Below are 20,741 nucleotides of genomic sequence, written 5' to 3' on the forward strand. Positions count from 1 at the left end.
TCAGCAAGTGTCTTCACCACATCTATAGATGCAAAAAAAAATTTAGTTGCTGCCATGTGATAGGCTGATTAGTAATTTGTGTTACCAAGCAATTACGGTGAGTGTATATATGGGGACACAGAGCAGTGTTTGCCAGACTAGCGTCAACAAAAATGTTTTCTCAGTGCATTATAGTTGATCTTTGGGTATAAAAACGTCAACGTTCAACTCTATCTTAAGCGAATTAATGAATCCTGAATCCTCTTTTCTCCTATTAAAGACGAAGTAGGCTCGCTTATTAATATTCATAAGACAGTCCTCGCCATTGGAAGGTTACCAGGCGAAAACGTCACGACCTAATTCATATACACGAGCCAATTTGCCATTGGCACATTTCGGGGGGACGTCACACGACGTGATTAAAATTCAAAAGCTAAACTCAGCGCGTTGCGTCAAGTGTAGAGAGACTAACAGACCGCTTGAGGGTGCTGCGATACAGACAAGGGCTAGCGCTGTCACTGTGTGACCCCGGCCGAAAGGAGAAGGAGGAGGAAGAGGAGGAGAAGGAGGAGGGACTTACGCAGAAAACAAGCAGAAAATCTGGCAGAGGCGACAGTGAGCAAGCGGCTAGCAATAGAGAGATACGAGTGAATGGTAAAAGGGGTGAATCGTGCAGTCGCTGGAGCATGATCATATGGACAGAGCCCAGCATGCACCAAGTCTCTGTTAGTAATCTTTCAAATCTGACGCAAAAGGGGTGGACGAAACACAAGAGCGGAAACAAAGGCGCTTTGGTTTGAACAAAATACGTTACATCTGTAAAGAAGAGGGATAATTGGTGAGCAACAATTTTCAGTTTTAAAAAGAAACCGTGCATCACACGCAGAGTGACGCTACAGTTGTGGTGTTATGTATTGAACTAATCGATCTGATGTGTGCTGCTGTGTTGCACTTCTGCAACATTGTTCAAAAGGTTGATGGGTATCCAGATTATGAACGAAATATCACTTGCCTTTTTAGTCTCCTCTGATCACTCTCTCTGTCGACAACTGCCCCTTATCGTCTATATCGAGTTTCGTTTTCCCAATTTTGCAGCTTGGTGTTTTCTTCTAGCTGAGACAGTCCAGTGGTCATTCACATGGTCAGGCATGTCCCATGTGATGGACGATGTGTAAAACTAAAGAGAAGTAAACCCAATAAACCCAATAAGTATAATTCGTATTGTGAAGCTATCACGTATGGCTTGGTAACTGTCTTTTATTTTTTATTTCTGATATAAACAATATTGTTGCTTGTTGACAGTTCAGTAAACATGGATATTTCCATTTGCCAACTCTTTCAAAGCCGCCCTCAATCATCGCTGTTTAAAAACAAACACTTAAACCTGTTTGCCATTCTTGGTTACTGGTTTTAGAGTAGTTTTGGACGCTTCAGTTAGTCAAGCAGTGAGACCAGCTGGCTGACCAGCTTAACACAAGGTTGAACCAAGTGAGACCACGAAAAGGCAGCTTATTTTTTATTATTATTATTATAGCTATAAAAGGTTATTTTATTTATTTATTGTCATAAAGCAGTCAGCTGTCTTCTGCAAACGTGCATTGCATGGCCTAATGAAGTAGGTATCTGTTGCATATTTTTAGTGTAATATAGGGTAAAATAATCAGATGTTTTCTGATTCCCTGAGCTGCCATAGTTCAGTCCATTATACCTAATATCGGGTTAAAATGTATCATATATATCACAACATGACTATTAAACATGTAAAATAAAGAGATATAATCCAGCATGTGTCTATAAATAACACTGTATGTCACTCTTTTACTTTAGATTTCATCATTCATATTACTGAAAAATGTTGAATTCTCATCACTACCCTATTTAATGAAAAGATTTACTTTCTAACACTGAGACTGTGCTACTCCAGATACCTGAAGAATAAAGTCAGTCTAGCTGCTCATGTAGAGCCAGCCTACAGTTAAAAATCCTGCTGTAGCACTGTGTTTGTGTTAAATAAAGAAACTGAGCAAGAAAGACTGAGATGGAAACGTTGAGTGGAGAGGTGGTGTGTATTTAGACAAGGCTGATTAGAAGCGTTGTTTTTGCATGAAGGTGCGTTTAATACAGCTTCCTGTGGAGAATGAGATTGTGTATGTGATTTTGTATGAATAAGGGGGGAAGCAGGATTCTTTCCTAATAATGTTTGTTCTGCCTTGCTCTGCTCCTCACATGCTACAGAGATGAGAATGACTTTCCCTTTTACTTTTGGAGATGCATTGTTTGTGCTTAACTGTACCACAGAGGCAAACGTGGAGAGAGTGAGTTGAATTGAGTGGTGACCACTCAGTGGTCTCGTATTTATTTGTCAAGAATAAATGACCGAAACCGGTTGAACAGATGAGCTGTGCACTTATAAGGTCTGCAGTAAGAGAAGATGTTGGTCACATGCTTTACACTCACCTTTGACCCCTTTTTTCCCTAAAGTTGCAGTGCAAAGTCTTAAATGCAATGTAAGTCGATTTGGATGAGTCTCTGCCGAATGCGTACAGTTACTTTTAGTATGATGTTAGGTAATAAGAGGTGGAATTTAGAGGATTGTGCTTCACTCTGACTTCTCTTAGGCAAAACACTGCTGCTTGATTGTTTATATATCATTGAAAAATCTGAACTATATTATCACCTGGCTCTAATCTGCTGCTTGCAACTCTAAAGGCTGAAGATATTACGATATTATAGACATTTAACATCATGATTTTTTGTAAGGCTGCTTTGAAATAATGTGTTTTGTGAAAAGCATTATACAAATAAAGTTGATTAGACTTATTCTACAGATTCAGCATTTCAGATGCATTTCGTTTTCTTTATGTCTGCCTGCTAATTAAAAGAGTAGTACTTGTATGTACAGTAGCTCTCTCCCTTTCCTTGAGTCTGTAAATGCATCTAAGTGAGGCAGAGAACAGAGGTGCATATTTTGTTCTCATTTTTGTTCATTTTCTTTCACTCACCCTTTTAGTTTTTGACTTATTCCATTCAATTGTTGTCTTTCAGGTCCCTCAGTATGAGTCGAGATGGATGGAGAAAGAAAGCCAGTGAAGATGATGGGTGGGGAGGACGGGTAAGAGTCTTTTGTTCTTTATTATGAAATGTGTTTATTATTGAAAACAGGAAGGCTCAGCAGCTGTTTTTTTCACAGTTGAGTCGTCCTCTGACATGCTGTGTTATTTTTCCAGGCTGCTGCTGTAAACACTGTAAATTATTATTTTTACTTGTCCTTAAATTCCCTCATAACTGTTGACTGCCTCTCTACCAGTCAAACATTCCCCTTCATGTGAGAGCTGGTGTGTGTGTGTGTGTGTGTGTGTGTGTGTGTGTTACTGCTGAAATCTAGACAGGTTCCATTTGTATAACACCAGTGAGTAATCTCAATTTTCCTCACTAGTGACCAGCACCTCTACTCTGCCACCACAGAGGCGAGAGATTTGATAGGCTTCAATGTCCTTGTGTTTCTCAGGCATTAGCAGAACCACACTAGTATAAACCACTCCAAGAGCAAGTCTTCACTGATAACATTTCTCAATATTTGCCTATAACATGACAATCATAATGTGTTGCCACCAAATTTGAGAACCTGAAGGGTGGAGGTTGTATAATTAGTTGATTTTCAGTTAATAATGCAGTGATTTGCAGGCGTATTAATAGCAGACCCTGGATCTCATGTGAAAGGGAGTCTTGCCAGTGCATGTACAGTATGACAATTGTTTTGTGCAGAATTTTTTAGTTTAATTAAATACAGCACAGTCGTTGCCTTCAGACCTTGTGTGTTTTTATATCTCAAGTTATATTAATTAGGTTCATGGGAATTTCCTGTCAGTACAGGTGGAGCGAGTGAGTATTGTGGAGTATTTGTGTGTGTGTGTGTTTATTGGTTCAGTCTCAACTCCTGAATCCCAGCGTTCCATCCGTTGCCATGGAGACAGAGAGTCGCCGTGCCAGCAGGGCAGACTTGCACCTCCAGTCTCATTGAATGTCTGAGGCGTAATCAAACGCTTGTCAGCCAGACGCTGCACGTTTTTCTTTGTGTGGATGTCTGTTTTTCATTTTAACAGGGGTTAGAATTGTTGTTTATGCTATAAGTCTGCTTGGTCAGTGCATGCTTTGTGTTTTGGCCTGATCTTATGAGGTTGTGTTGATGTCAATGGGATTTTTCTTTTAATTGGGATTTTAAATCAAATTAACGTCACAGTTTTGTTTGTTTGAATTTTTTTAGGGCGGTTACATGGCTGCAAAAATCTCTAAGCTTGAGGAGCAGTTTCAGAAGGACGCCCCGAGAGAGAGGCAGAAAGATGGAACGTCCTCCTGTATCTTCAGCGGTGTGGCTATCTACGTCAATGGATACACAGGTCAGACCTCCACCAGCACTGGTGCTGTGATAACAAATGTGAACTGGAAAACTACTTTCTTCCTGACTTGGGATGATTGGAGCATAATCATTATTATCATTAACAATTATTTTTTATAATACTAACATTTAATAAGAAAATAATGATTACATGTTTTTATAGAGATATTATTCTTTTATTAATGACATTTTTCATTGATATTAATAATACTCATAATTAATAACAGTATTATTGTTTATTTGTTTTTATATACATTTATATGCTAAATTGATTGGAAAAATGAAGTTAAATATTTCTGAGGGAATGTTGCTGGCTGGACTCGAGCCTGTGTTTCCCATCTGAGCACCATTGCTGAACGTGTCAGGAGAATGAGTGCTGCACTGTCTTGTTTTGTGTTTATTTGTGTTTAGATCCCAGTGCGGATGAGCTGCGCAGGCTGATGATGCTGCATGGTGGACAGTTCCATCTCTATTACACCCACTCCAAAACCACACACATCATTGCCACCAACCTGCCCAACAGAAAAATACAAGAGCTCAAGGGAGAGAAAGTAGTGCGGCCAGAGTGGATCACAGACAGGTGTGTGTGTTTGTGTACACTTTGCAGGTTAAAGAGGCACAATATTATACGAATACTAATTTTTACAAAACTATTTTGCTTTTGTGCAGTATAAAAGCAGGCCATCAACTTTCGTACGTCCAGTATCAGCTCTATACCAAGCAAAAAGGCTTGAAGTTTTCCAGTGTTTGTGCATGGGGAAAGCAGGATCCGTCATCCAGCCATGAACCATCCAAACCCAGTCTAAACCACCCCCAGTCAGACAGCATCAAGCCTCAGCCCAGCCACACTCAAACCCTCTCTAGAGAAGTTCTCAAATCCACTCACACTAACCACAAAGCTAACTTCATTGAGGGACGCAATCATCAGCTAGACGTCAGATTGTGAGTATGCTTTATTAACAGGGCACACGTGACTGTGACAGGCTCCATGTGTTTTAAAGAAAGAAAACATATGACTTGTAACACAACAAATTCATTTTATTTGTCTTAAATATTTTAAATTGATCATATCATCCATTTTTGGTTGTACATTGGCCGATATTGGATATTTGGCTGCACAATTTGATTTCCACAATTTTTTGTTTGCTGTGATGTAACAGTCTTAAAAAACATTAATAATTTAAAAAGACTGTTAAATGACATCTAAAAACGAATATCCATCCACACAGTATATTGTTAATTTTGTGAATCCTAAATTAATTAATATTTTTTGTGTATATATATATATATGTGTATGTGTATATATGTGTATGTGTATATATGTGTATGTGTATGTATATATATATATATATATATATATATATATATATATATATATAGCACTACAATAGTAAAATAGTACATAATAAACAATAAAATGGCAAAGAATCCATTTATCAGTTATCCACCATAACAGGAAAATAACTTCTCAATTTATCGTTATCAGCCTGTTGGTCAGATAAGACTGCTCCAAGGCCAAGTTTTTACATCCCACTTGTAAACTTAAAGAAAAACATTTGGGTAATTATTTAATATCATATCTTCTTGTCCTCATCTTTTGTCTGGCAGAAATGGTTCCTGTAGTATTATCTCAGAGGAGGCTGCAGAGAGGCCTAGAGTTAATGGGATTCAGGATGAAGATGATGATGATGATGACAACACCTGTGCCCTTTTGCCAAAAGGCTCACAAAACACTTTGTTAACTAATGGAGATGTACACCCTGTAAATGCTGCCTTAAAGCCTCAGGACTCTTTTGCAGAACTTCAGCTTCATGTTGTTGACACAGGGTCTCATCAGTCTCACCTCCCACAGACAGAAAGCAGGGATCGGGAGGAGCCCAGCTGCTCTTCTGCTGGGTCAAAAGCAAATTTCCATCAGAGGTCCTTAATATCCACTGCCAGTCCGGCGAAGCAGCCTTGTCTTCACAATATGCAAAAGGACCTTCATCCGAAACCAACATCTAATCCAGGAACTTCAGCTGCTCCTCAAAAGGGGAATCCACACGATCAGACAAGAGTTCGCCTAAATGGGAGCCATAACATGACCCCTGACTTCTCCACTCTTGCAGACTCTAGTAATCAGGCAGGAAGGTCGGGGAAGGGAACAGAGGCTGGAATCATATCAGAGTTCTTTTCTCACTCAAGGCTGCATCATATTTCTATGTGGCGGAATGAGTTCTCAGAGTATGTGAACGCCCTTCAGAGCAGGAGTCGAGCTGCAGGAGGAGCTGTTTTCTCTGGACAAGAGAAACTGAAGAAGCTCAAAGCTAACAGCAGTTCAGGTGTGTTGTCTTTGTGGCTTATGTTTGTGTATTTATGTTGTTAAGAAGCAAGTGAATTTGTGGTGCAGCATTTTGCAAGAAAACAAAACAAATACATTTTTCTTTCTCTTTTGCCCAGGTTCTTTAATGGCTGCTCCTCAGGTGCGTCAGTCCTGCATTCTTCATGTGGATATGGACTGCTTCTTTGTGTCCGTGGGGATCAGACACCGACCAGATCTCAAAGGTACATTTCAGTAAATTGGAGGGAAGTGCTGAAGTTTCTTGTTAGAGCTTGTAGACTTTGATAGCACCTGATAAACTGAGCTTTACTGATGGTCAATCTGTACACCAGGGAAACCGGTTGCGGTGACAAGTAACCGTGGTCCAGGCCGTGTTGCAAAGCGAACTGGTGCAAATCCTCAGCTCGAGTTTCAGTACTATCAGAGGAAACCGAAACAGTACCGAAAAGGTAAACCCAGATTCTAGAAGAAAGATGCTGGTTAAATTTTGCTTGAAGTCTAGAATTAATTTATTATAATTATTATTTTTTTTTTAAGTTTTAATCTAGGAGACCATTGTTCTTTCTGTTTTAGAGAAAACGGATGGGGATCTCGAGATGACCCCATCTCCACAATGTGATGAAGTTCCCAGTAATGGAGTGGATCTGGACCTGGCTGCTCTTTCTATGGCAGAGATTGCATCTTGCAGTTACGAGGCCAGGTATTCATAGTAAACATGACAGGCTCCTTTCTCGTGCTTCATGAACCAGAATAATACAGTATGACTTCCATCAGTACCTGTTACTCTGTTTTTCTCTCTTACAGGCAGGCTGGTGTGCGAAACGGCATGTTCTTTGGCCGGGCTAAGCAGCTCTGTCCTGATCTGCAGTCTGTCCCTTATGACTTCCAGGCATATAAAGAGGTGGCACTGTCTATGTATGAGACCCTGGCCAGGTACCAGATATAACAATTGTTTGGATTGCTATGTTTTTCCTAAACCCAGCAGACAAATGCATCAATTCGGTTGCTTCATGTTTGCTTGTTTTATAGTTACACTCATAACATTGAGGCGCTGAGTTGTGACGAGGCGCTGGTAGATGCCACAAATCTTCTGGTTGAGCTGGGGGTTACTCCTGATGATCTGGCACGAGCCATCCGTGAAGACATAAAGGAGAAGACTGGTTGCTCTGCCTCAGTTGGAATAGGTAAGATATTTTATTTAGTGACCCTTATTTTGTTCCAAACCTTTATGACTTACTTTCTTCCGTGGAACACGAAAGGAGAAATAAAATAAAAATTGCTGCTCTCTCTCATTCTCTTTCCATGCAATTACAGTGAAAGGATGCAAAAGTGCCATAAATGTATTATATAACTTATGAACTGTATTCCTTAAGTCTTCTAAAACCAAATGATACAATTGTGCTTCTCATGAACATGCCAAAGTCAGGTACAGCAAAACTAGTCCCCATTTACATACTTTTAACTTGAAAAGACAGTTCTGGGTATTCTTTAAAAATTCACCTTTCACACAAGTCATAGAGGTTTGAACAACATGAAGGACATGAAGTTTAATGACAATGTGTTATTGTAATGAAGTTGCTAGTTCTCTTTTATCTCTCTCTTTTGAGCTTTTGTAACTTCACTTCTTATTAGGTTCCAACATCCTTCTTGCTCGGATGGGAACTCGTAAGGCAAAACCAAATGGGCAGTACTTCCTCAGATCAGAAGAAGTGGATGATTTTATCAGGGGTCAACCTGTCTCCAGTTTGCCTGGTAAGAACAGAGTATCTTACATTCAATACCATTCAAAAGTATAGGTAGTTTGTTACAATCTTTAAATGGTTTTTGTGAGTCATCTCTTATTCTCACCAAGGTTGCATTTATTTTATAAAAAGTACAGCAAAAGCAGTAATACTGTGAAATATTATTACAAAATTAACTGTAAAAATAAGTTTTCTCTTTTAATATACCTTATTTAGCCATTACTCCAATGTTCAGTGTCACATAATCCTTCAGAAATCATTTGAATATGCTTGTGCTCAAGACACACTTCTAAAACTATGGAAAACAGTCATTATGCTTTTTGTGGAAACTGACATATTTCTTTTCAGGATTCTTTGAAAAATAGAAAGTTTAGAAGAACAGCATTTATTTGAAATTAATTTGTAACATTGTAAATGTCTGTACTGTCACATTTGATCAATTGAAGGAATTCTTCCTGAAGAAAAGTATTAATCTTACTGGTCTGAAACTTTTGAATGTTAGGGTATTTTAATCAGAATGCAGTGTTTTACAGTGGAATTTATTGCTGTATGTGTGGAGCGGTGCTTCTGTGTTCTTATGTGCAGGTGTGGGTCGCTTAATGAGCTCCAAGCTGACCTCCCTCGGTGTGAGTACCTGTGGTGACCTGCAGCAGTTGTCCATTTCTCGACTGCAGAGGGAGTTTGGGCCACGGACAGGACAGACGCTTTTTCGTTTTTGCAGAGGACTGGATGACAGGCCTGTGCGCAGCGAGAAGGAGAGGAAGTCCGTGTCTGCTGAGATGAACTACAACATTCGGTTCACACAGGTTTTGAAGTTACAGCAGTCATTGCAAATCATCCTGTATCTGTCATCTTCCTCAGTCCGTTGACCTCTCTCAGTTTCCCATTATCTCTAATGCTTTGCTAGGTTGAAGAGGCAGAGTCTTTCCTTACCAACCTATCTATGGAAGTGCAGAAGAGGATGGAGGGGGCGGGGCTTAAAGGTCGCCGGATTACATTGAAGGTCATGATGCGGAAACCAGGGGCTCCAGTAGAGCCAGCCAAATATGGTGGTCATGGGATATGTGACAACTTTGCCAGGTGACTTGTTTTTGGGTAGTGATCTGATACAGATAATTTCTATTGTGACATACATCTGAGTGAAACTGATTATTAAAAAAGAAAAACGACTGGTTCAGTTTGTGGTTGTTGATTGACTGGAGGCAGATCTGAATGCAGATGACTTGCAGCTGATTTGTAAGAAACTGGTGTTTAAGTGGACTAATGAGTAGAGTTTCAAGTTATGACATTTTGAGTAAGAATTATAGGGGAAAAAAGAAACATATGCATGGATGAATCATTCACAGTAAGTTCAATAACGTGCATTTAGAAATCTGTCTGAATTTCCATTTAAAATTCTGGCTAATACTGATGTTGTGGTCACTATTAAAATTCTATACAATTTTGTATAAATAAAAAATAAAAATACATTTATATATTTTATATGCTTATATGCCTGATTATAAGAGGATTTAGGCATCACAACATTGTAACCCAAAATTTAAAAAGCAGAAAAAAACCTCCAATATCAACCGGTATAGATTTCATTAACTTAAATTTAAATCTTTAATATTGACTGATAACCAAACTCTATCTTTGATATATGTTTGATATTTTCATTACTGTCACATTGCAGGTCAGTTTTACTAGCTCAGCCCACTGACAGTGGTCAGCTGATTGCTGCAGAGGCCATTAAGCTATTCTATGCCATGAAGCTGGATGTAAAGGACATGAGGGGAGTGGGACTGCAGGTGCAGCAGTTGGAGGGATCATATGCAGATCCATCAGGACAAGGGCCCTCTCGTGGACGCTCGATCAAAGACCTGCTGCTGGCCAAACAGCCTGCCCACAGCCCCAGGAAAGACCCTCTAGCACAAGGTTGGAGCAGTGTGATTAAGGACCGAGTTCTTCAAATCCAGCCTTAGACTAGCTAAAATCAGATCTAACCCTGATCAATCACCCCTACTGGTCACTCTGAAAACCTTGATTTTTCTGCTCCGGTTGGCTTGGAGCTAAACTCTGCTGCAGCCAGAATTGAAGAACCCTGGATTTATAGTATATGAAGTGTAGGATTCATGTTGCTATCTAACTCTTAACATAGCTTGTTTGTTGCTTATTTTTTAGATGGTTTAACTGACCCTTCTTCATCCAGAGCTTTCTCCTCCAATCAGGAGAGAGTTACCCCTCCATCATCACCACCTTCCACCAGCTCGGATCCAATGCCTGGAACAAGTAAAGGAAGTCTTCACCATCCACACACCCCCAACCATGTCAGGACATACCTAAACGTCAGCATTGAGGTGCCATCCCCCTCTCAGGTTAGATTCTCCTCACTAGAATGCACCTCAGGAACAAAAAGTAGAGAACTTCTGTTTTTTTTATTCCAAGGTTGTTGTTTTTTTTTCTTCTTTCCAGTGACACATGTGACACAACAGAATTTCCTGTTGGTGCGAATTTAGTTTGTAGCCCTTAATGTGTCCTTAAAAATTTATGTTTTTGTCATTTTGCATACAATAGGGATGAAATCAAGCTTTGTGTGGTTTTTGTTGATTTATTTTTATTTAGAAAATTGTTTGACTGTTTACAGCTTAGTCTTCTACAGACTATGCTTAATATCCTGACAACAAGTTTTTTTCAAAAAGATGAATGATATATATATATATATATATATAAATTATAGCATATTAGAAATATTTTTGATTAAGTGACATTGGAGACCAGAGTAATGGCTGCTGAATATTCAGCTTTGCCATCACAGGAATAAATTGCATTTTAAAATATATGAAAATGCTAAATGTTATTTTATATATATATTGTAATTTTAAATGGTAAGTAACTATTTCACAGTATTGCTGCTATTTTTAAAGGTGCCATCTGTCATGTCTGGCAAAAAAATCAAGTCATACTCCACATTCCATACCAGATGGGGGCAGTATGCCTCAATAAAGTGAATTGGTCTACTCTAGAGTAACAAACGAGAAACGGCATAGTCTCTATGCTCCGCCCCTACCTTCACAACAACCCTACAGCCATAGCCGAAGCCTTGAGAGGACGTTTTGCCTCCAGAGGAACGTTGGGTGATGTCAAGTGATTTTGAAACATGACATCTTCAAGATACTCCCCTTCACCTTTACCAGTGAATATGTTCCTATTCGTTTTGTTCATATTACATTTTGAGTTGTATATACACATTATTTGAATTAAATTAATTTGACAGACATCATTCTGTCAACATCATTGGTCAACATCAGACAGCTGATGTTGACCAAGCTAGCGCCAACCAACGTAACCAGAGCTGCCAACTCTCAAGCATTCACCGTGAGACACACGCAATTGACTCTTTTCACACGCTTTCACGCCACACATCAATTTTCTCACGTACAGAAAAACCACGAAGCAAAGAGGACACGGAGACCAACAGACTAAGTTAGACAGAGCAGGTTAGTTATGATATAAAAAAATGGGTAAGTTATAGCTAACGTTAGCTAATTATCAAACGCAGCTACGGTTAGCCATTGCTAACATTAGCACGTTTATCGAACAGCCTTCGATACATTTCTATGTTATAACTTCCCGAAAAAAATACACAAACATAAAAAGCAAACTTCTAGCGAAATACTAACAGCATCTAACTTATCCAAAAGAAATGTTGCAAGTTCGGTGTCGAACCTCATTTCTTTCAGGTCCATCAGTTGTCTCCAGTGATTGAAAGCAGTGCCGATGTTTGCTCTGGTTCGGCTCCTTTTCTTATCGGATTTGATTTGTGATTCCGAGCGCGGTTGTTTCCATGTAGCGGGTGGTGGTCTCTTGCCAAGGGCTTCAGTCATCCTTCCGCTCTCTTCCCTGAACTGAAATGAAGTAGTGGGCTGTACTTTCCACACGATTGACATCAGGTTAGAATACGCCCACAAGCCGTGTGAGTTATTCGTGTATTGCAGGTTGGCTGGTGGTTATGTTGCCCGCATACCGCCTCCCATGGCCGAAACTGGTATTACGACACCTGTCGGGCCGGGGCTAGTAATGCTAATGCTAATTAAGGTTGATATCTCTGCAGCACTATAACTTGACATTTTTTTAATGACATCATCGCCCTTATTTCTTCTCATTCTTTTGATGCATGTAGGCCATTTTATATATATTTTTACCTCAATTTTTGCACATGGCACCTTTAAATAAATGCAACTTCTTTAAAAAACAAATTCAGTGTTTTCTGACCTCAAGCTTCTGAATGGTAAAATATCAAATGAAATGCAAGCGCATGTTTTCCCTCTTGTTTCAGGTGGACCAGTCTGTTTTGGAGGCTTTACCTGTAGACATAAGGAAACAGGTGGAACAGTCCTGGAGACACAGAGAGGAGCAGCCCAGCACCTCATTTCATCTCCCAACCCCACCTCGAACCTCCTCATCTCCACCTCCAGGTCCATCGCTTGGCACCCTTGTACTGCAGCCCCAAAACCAGCCAGGTCAACCATGCACAACGGGCATTATACTAGAGCTCCCTGATTTCTCTCAGGTACATGCTGTTAACATTGCAACCACAGGGGGGGAAATGTGGTAAAATTGTTACGTTGACCATAGGGCTGAAACGATTCCTCGAGTAACTCGATTACAAAAAATGACCGAGGCAAATTCCTCTGCCTCGAAGCCTCTTTTAATTTATTTTAAATCTCATGTCAGGTTCTTTCGCAATTTTTTTTTTTAATGTGACACAACGCGTTTACGTCACCCAGAAAGCGGAAGGAGACAAAAGCGCTGCGTCCGAGATCGAATTCTGCAAAGAGTCAGTAGTGTTTTGATTTGAGGGCGCGGGCAAACGTAAAGAGAACGTCGTGGCGTGTGTCCATTGCAAGATAGAGCTGGCATACCACAACTAGGGCCCTATGATTTCCGCGATGCAGAAAACGCGGAGGGAATCGCGGAAACCAGTCATAAAAACGGAATTTACAGTTTAACGCGGAATGGCACGGAATTTGCCAAATTTTGAATGAATTAATCAAAAATAGGTCATTGCACTTAAACCAAATCATGATATGGAATAATGTCTGTAAATATTAAGCCGGAACAGTCTATTTAAATATGAATCCTGCATGTTCTGCGTGTCTCTGTTAATGAATGGCGCAGAAGCAAGGATTACTTCAGCGGATTACATACTTCCAGGGCTGCCAACTTTTGAGTTCAGCTTATAGTGAGATTCTGGGGGTGTGGCTTTGTTATGGGGGAGTGGTTTATGGAGGGGCGTGGCTTGGTATGGAAAAAAATACAAACACAAAATCCTTGCATTAGCAGAAGTGTGGACGGCTGATACAAGCGTTCTTTTCTTGCCTGTCCCTGACACTTTAGATAACATCCTATAACAGAAAATTCTAATTTATCCATACTGACACCACCAAATATCAAGTATCTGGACATGATTGATGAGTTGTGATTGATAGAAATAAAATCATTTTAATATGGGATGTCGTTGACTTGACATTCTGTTCTTAGAGAACAATAATTAACATTTACTACATTAGGGCTGTCAAAATGGCTGAAAAACTAAATTCAGATTTTTTACTTATATATTATCAAAATTCTAATTATATTCGAATTTAAAATGCATAATTTCAGTTAGGGTGAAGAGAAGCTTTTTGCTTCTATCCTGATGCCAAAACAGGGTGCATCGAGCAAAATATTACTAATGCACGTTTAATAAATGCATTAGAATACATGACTATTAATTGAATAATATTTAAAAATATATATTTATAAACCAATTGTAATTTAGTTGCTTAAACAACTATAAACAAAACAGCATCATGTATACATGCATAGTTTAATACAGAGCGCGGAAAGCCAATCACAGAGTGCATTTTACATTTAAAAACATGAGATGGGAAAAACCCCCCATAAATTCACGAGATAAGTTTTTAAAAAGTTAATATTAATTTTACATGGCTTTCTAAACATCCGGCTGTCTTGTGAGAGACGCGAGTGTGCGAAATGCGTTCTATGTGAACAGCTTGATTTAGGTTTTGATGTAAACAACGTCTTCTCCACATTCTTGTTCTTTTTTGCCGCAATATTTTGAAAGAACATCGCTGCAGCACTGCATATACTGGCTTTAACTGGAAAGGCTAACAAGAAAATTATAATGCAATGAAACTTACATTGTCATCACATCTCGAGCTGCACTGATAAAGGCCAAAATATACTTGGGCCGTCCGCATTCACGCACTGTCTGCAATATGTCATTTTCATCATCAAGAAGGCTCGCAGACAGCTGCCCACCCCGCCCGCGTGCAGGCAATTTATGAGACGTACAACAGTGCATGCACGAGGTGAATGATGAGACGGAAGTGGTACTGCGTGTCGAGCTCATCCGCCTTTGGAAAGTTTGGAATGTGAAGTATACCCGGGCAGGGCCTTAAAGCAGCCTCCTTAACGAACACCTAAAAATGTGGAGATTTTTATTTAAAATTCAACGAATATTCGAAAATCTTATTTTTTTTTTTTTTTTTTTTGACAGTCCTAACGTTACTAGGCATGTCCAGATACTGTTTTTTAAGTTATGTAAAATAACTGCTCAGTGCTGCTGCAACAAACAACTCTGCTAATGCTAACTTAATTCTATATAAACTACAGTATATAACAGCATAGGTCTATTGGTTACTAGCTTAAACTGGACGGAGACAAGAAGCGCCCTGTAACTCACTGACCTGCCAGCGTTCACAATTCACACGGTTCAGATGGGAGGGAGAACGGCTGACTACACAGTCTATGGGAATAAATTGTCTAGTCTCACGCTGAATGCGTGAGAGTTGGCAGCTATGTACTTCAGTGTGTACACTGAAGTGCGCGTGACGCTCCGGGGATTTCAGCGTCTGCTTTCTCACAAAATAAGGACGTGAACACATGAGGAACATCTCCAGAACTGCTCTGACAGTCACTTCATGAGCATTTGACCGTTTGATTTTTGAGTTAAACTAGCGTTACATCACATACACAGAACTGTAAAGGTACGTCAACCCGTCAAAATAAAAGTCCGGTTTAGATTAAAGTCAAGTATTTGCCAGAGATCTTTTAATATTGTTCAGCAGAATGTAAATAGCCTAAGCCTACTACAAAAAAAAAAATAATAATAAAAAAAAATAAAACATTTTTTTAGGTTTAATCACAACAACATTTCTTCCATGTTTTATTTTTAATAGTAAATCCCCTTTGTTTACCAAAAAGTTAAGTTTGCTTAATTTTCAATAATTAAAAGGTCAATTAAATTAATGTTTTATGTTTAATGTGCATCTCAGAAAATGCTTTATTTAAAACCCCAATTGAATAGCACTTAAACGCACTTAATTAATCTGTCAACTTTTTTAAGTACAGACAGAGAAACAATGGGTACTAATTAAATGTTTTTTTTTAATGTATGCATTGCATTCTATGCATTTAAAAATACAAATATTTTTTTTCTAAAAAAGGAAACTTAGTTGTTCATTTTAAGAAAAAACCCAGGAGTCTTATTTTTTATAGAATACTCGATTACTAAAATATTCGATAGCTACAGCCCCAGTTGACCACCAGAAATTAGTATTTTATATCTCCTAACACACCTGAACTTTTAACAGGTTGACCCTGAAGTGTTTGCAGCTCTTCCCAGAGAGCTTCAGGACGAGCTGTGCTCTGCTTATAGAAACAAGGGAAATGCTCAAGCCCATGCTCAAGCTCAAGGCAGTGCTGGTGAGTAAAAATCAAAAGGGGTGGGCAAGATATCTGGACTCATATATATATATATATATATATATATATATATATATATATATATATATATATATATTAGACGTGTATATAGGGAAAACACTCTTCAAGAGACTTTGCGTGTGCATAAAAAAAAAAGGTACAAAAACATTATCAGTTTTACTTTGGAAAGTGCAGTAAATGGAGTTTTTCCAAGACTTATCTAACCAACATCCAGAGCTCAGTCCTCTACTATTATGAGCACTCACACAGTACTTTAAAACTAATTTCATCTTACTGAAATCAGAAATATTGACAAAGGTGTGTGTGTGTGTGTGTGTGTGTGTATATATATATATATATACACACACACACACACACACACACATATATATATATATATATATATATACACGTACATATATAATATAATATTTGCCAGTAAATGACATTTGCTCTAAAATAACAACTTTCAAGCCTATCAATGTAACATTGATGTAATCAACCACTCCCACACGCCAAACACAGTGTCTCTAACCTTTGTCTCATTTCTTTAGTGGAACAAAAAAAAACATTTCCTCAACTAAAGCAGCCTGTGGTGGGGAAATTAAAGCGCCGTTACAAAAAGAGAAATGCTAGTCCTGCCAAAAAGGGTCCAAGTCCACTAAAGAATCTATTTCCTGAAAACAGCCCTGCCAAATCCAGCCCCTCCAAAACACTTCCTCTGCCACTCATACATCCAGGCCTCAAAGTAAGCCTGTAATCCAGTTGTAATATTCTTCTGTTTATCTATTATATCTTAAGCCACTTGATGCGCTTTAAATACATCTGTATTAATTTGAGATGTTTCTGGTTGGTAGACTGAAAATGTACAGTGCTTATCCTCACCGAGCACAGATGTCCCAGAGATGCTGTCCAAATTGAATCCCCGCCCAGTCCCAACCCTAGCTGGAGCTTATGAGTTCAGTGACATCAGAACTCTGCTCCGTGAATGGGTCACCACCATCTCAGGTATGGACGAAAAGCAAGACCTTTTTAAATTACCAGTATATATTTGAATTGTGACGTTACGTATTCACAGAACCAATGGAAGAGGACATTCTCCAGGTGGTGAAGTACTGCACAGAACTCGTGGAAGATAAAGACCTGGAGAAACTCTACCTTGTCATCAAATACATGAAGAGGTATTGCTCTGAAATCTCCCTGACTAATCCATATAAATACCGTAATTCAGCACTTTTTCGCACTTTTTTCATAGTTTGGCTGGTCCTGCGACTTATAGTCAGGTGCGACTTATTTATCAAAATTAATTTGACATGAACCGAAAGAAATGAACCAACAGAAAACATTACCGTCTACAGCCGCGAGATGGCGCTCTATGCTGCCAGAGATGCTGCTCATTGCTCCTGTAGTCTACACTGAGCAGCATAGAGCGCCCTCTCGCGGCTGTAGACGGTAATGTTTTCTCTTGGTTCTAAATAAAAGCGACTTATAGTCCGGTGCGACTTATATATTTTTTTTTACTCGTCATGACGTATTTTTGGTCTGATGCGACTTATACTCAGGTGCGACTTATAGTCAGAAAAATACGGTAAACACGAGTACATTCTAAATCTCACCAGTAGTATTAATACACTACTTTACAAAAAGTGACATCAAAGAGATGTATTGTTACTGTTCCTATTTCAAGTAAATACTGTGCTATTGAACTTTTATATTCATCAAATAATCTTGAAAGATTTCACTGTTTTCAACATTCTACTTATCAATGTTTCTTGAGCACCAAAATCAGTATATTAAAATGACTTCTAAAGGATCATGTGAGAATAATGACTGCTGAAGATTCTGCTTTGCCCAAACAACGGAATAGATTTCATTTTAAAATAAAATAAAATGGTTATTTAAAATTGTAATATTTCTTAATATTACTTTTTTTTTAGGGGTGCCTGATAAATATCGGCCAATAATTAATGCGCATCTTGTCAAAAGAAAAATGTTTTCAAAAACATTTCAAAATCTTACTGACCCCAACCCTTTTTGAACAGTTAGTGTAGGTTGACTGGGCCTTTCTGAGTAAACCATGTCATTGTTTTAACTGTTGGTTTCAGACTTATGCAGCAGTCCTCAGAGTCCGTATGGAGCATGGCTTTTGACTTCATTCTTGACAATGTGCAGGTAGTGGTACAACAAACCTATGGTAGCACTCTAAAGATCACATAGGAGGACCGTCCCAACCTCAGTCACTGTGACATCAGCCCAGACCTGCCACCTCATCATGATGTGTGAGAGAGACAACACTCGAGTCTGCCCATCATAGTAGTATTGCTCGTCCTCTTGTGAAATCACCGATTTGAGCTTCTCAGAGAACACAGAGGATTTCAAGATCATGCTGATGATGATGAGCACACCAGCTACATTCAGAAGCAGCTGAACACTGAACTTTTTTCATCATGATGTCAGTTCTCCAGACTAATGTCTAGAGGTATTTTGGTAACACTTTTCAATCAGGTTGTGTTTGTTAACATTAGTTAATGCATTAAGTGTCATGAACTAACAATGACTAATTTTTGACAGTATTTCTTAATCTTGGTTATTGTTAATTCATACATGTACTATTTATTAGTTCTTCTTAGTTATTAATTTATTAACCAATAGTAACATACAGTACATTTGTAACCTTTAAAGATGTATATGTAAAACCGAACATTTTACAGCACTTACAACCTGGTTATAAAATGTTACCAGAACTTTTTTTGAATGTTTTAAATGCACTGACTGTCCTAAACCAAGCAGAGCAAGCCTCTTTTCTTGTCTTCATTTCTGGTACTCCAGAACGTGTGTTTATCTTAAAATCCTCAGAAATATTTACAGACTTTGTAGCAAAGCAGAACAGAGTGGCATGTTATTTGCCTTTTATGGGTCAGGAAAAGTGGAAATTGGGAAAACAACCTCTTCTATCAAAGTCAGTTTAGCATGTGAATACTAACATTTTATGTAAAGCTAACGTTTGTTTTTCTAGAAAAATGTTACTCCCTCTTATTATATGTTTGTCCATATGTGTAAAAGAGCTGAGAGAGAGAGAGAGAGATACATATTTATGAAGAAAAATATAAAAAAACATTGGCCAGGTTAATTTAACTAAATTGAGTTTTAAATGTCCTGTCATGCCTCTCAGTTTTTTATTCTAAATTTGTGGATGTGGAGCTGGAGGAACGGAAGGGTTTTTCAATTGGGTGGATATGAACTGTGTTAATAGGTCAAAGTGGATACTACTTTACATTATTCTTAATGAAGCATTTTCCTCTCAGTTCTTATTCAGTGTAGGTGTGGGTTTTTGTATATACAGAATGTACTTGACTCCTCAAAGTTTGTACTTTCTTGGTTTTAAGAAGCTGCTCAAGAGACAGACATCTGTTATTATCTCACATTATCATTACATTACAGAGGAAGACCTAAAAATTAATATTTGGTAAAAAGTCTGTCATGACAGAATGACCCGTGCCTGAAGACCTGAAGCTGTGACATAATTTGTATGTTTTCTAAATTTGCAAATAAATTTGGATAAGTGATACCATCTTGTTTTTTTAACTGTTTGTTTGTGTGTGTGTGTGTGTGTATGTATGTGTGTGTGTGTGTATATATATATATATATATATATATATATATATATATATATATATATATATATATATATATATATATATATATATATATATATATATACACTGTACAGTACAGACCAAAAGTTTGGAAACATTACTATTTTTAATGTTTTTGAAAGAAGTTTCTTCTGCTCATCAAGCCTGCATTTATTTGATCAAAAATACAGAAAAAACAGTAATATTGTGAAATATTATTACAACTTAAAATAATAGTTTTCTATTTGAATATACTTTAAAAAAAATAATTTATTCCTGTGATGCAAAGCTGAATTTTTAGCATCATTACTCCAGCCTTCAGTGTCACATGTAACATCCAGTCTATCACATGATCATTTAGAAATCATTCTAATATTCTGATTTATTATGAGTGTTGGAAACAGTTCTGCTGTCTAATATATTTGATGAATAAAAGGTTAAAAAGAACTGCATTTATTCAAAATAAAAAAAATTCTAATAATATATGTTCTAATAATATTATTTTCTTTACTATCACTTTTTATCAATTTAACACATCCTTGCTGAATAAAAGTATTGATTTTATTAAAAAAATTACTGACCAGTCGTGTATATTGTTATTACAAAATATTTATATTTTAAAAATATAGCTTCTTTTTTTTTTCTTTTTTTTTTACTTTCTATTCATCAAAGTATCCTAAAAACGTATCACATGTTCTAAAAATATTAAACAGCAGAACTGTTTCCAACCTTGATAATGAATCATCATATTAGAATAATTTCATGTGATAATGATCCTAAAAAATCAGCTTTGCATCACAGAAATTAATGATAATTTAAAGTATAATAAATCTAAAAACAATTATTTTAAATTGTAATAATTTATCACAATATTACATTTCTTTTTCAGTATTTTTGATCAAATAAATGCAGGCTTG

The 20,741-nt window shown here is 37.8% G+C and overlaps 1 protein-coding gene across 1 annotated transcript; it reads left to right on the plus strand.

The window, feature by feature from the left end:
- Positions 1-217: 217 nt before the first annotated feature.
- LOC132152848 (DNA repair protein REV1-like) lies at positions 218-18,900 on the plus strand. Its single transcript, XM_059561777.1, has 22 exons — positions 218-817; positions 3,025-3,091; positions 4,244-4,376; positions 4,787-4,955; positions 5,045-5,317; positions 5,984-6,696; positions 6,815-6,919; positions 7,028-7,144; positions 7,269-7,395; positions 7,500-7,628; positions 7,725-7,879; positions 8,328-8,447; positions 9,023-9,243; positions 9,345-9,517; positions 10,113-10,354; positions 10,601-10,794; positions 12,756-12,989; positions 16,078-16,189; positions 16,744-16,937; positions 17,047-17,197; positions 17,268-17,370; positions 18,295-18,900. The coding sequence occupies exons 2-22, from the start codon at positions 3,035-3,037 to the stop codon at positions 18,404-18,406; spliced, it is 3,834 nt and encodes a 1,277-aa protein (XP_059417760.1). The 5' UTR covers positions 218-817; positions 3,025-3,034; the 3' UTR covers positions 18,407-18,900.
- The last annotated feature ends 1,841 nt before the right edge of the window (positions 18,901-20,741 follow it).

This window comes from Carassius carassius, chromosome 11, assembly GCF_963082965.1.
Source record: "Carassius carassius chromosome 11, fCarCar2.1, whole genome shotgun sequence".
NCBI lineage: Eukaryota > Metazoa > Chordata > Actinopteri > Cypriniformes > Cyprinidae > Carassius > Carassius carassius.

Coding starts and splice junctions, on each gene's coding strand:
- LOC132152848 (XM_059561777.1), top strand. CDS start 3,035: ATGAGTCGAGATGGATGGAGAAAGAAAGCCAGTGAAGATGATGGGTGG. Junction 10,355..10,600: donor GAAAGACCCTCTAGCACAAG/GTTGGAGCAGTG, acceptor CTTATTTTTTAG/ATGGTTTAACTGACCCTTCT. Junction 16,190..16,743: donor TCAAGCTCAAGGCAGTGCTG/GTGAGTAAAAAT, acceptor TCATTTCTTTAG/TGGAACAAAAAAAAACATTT.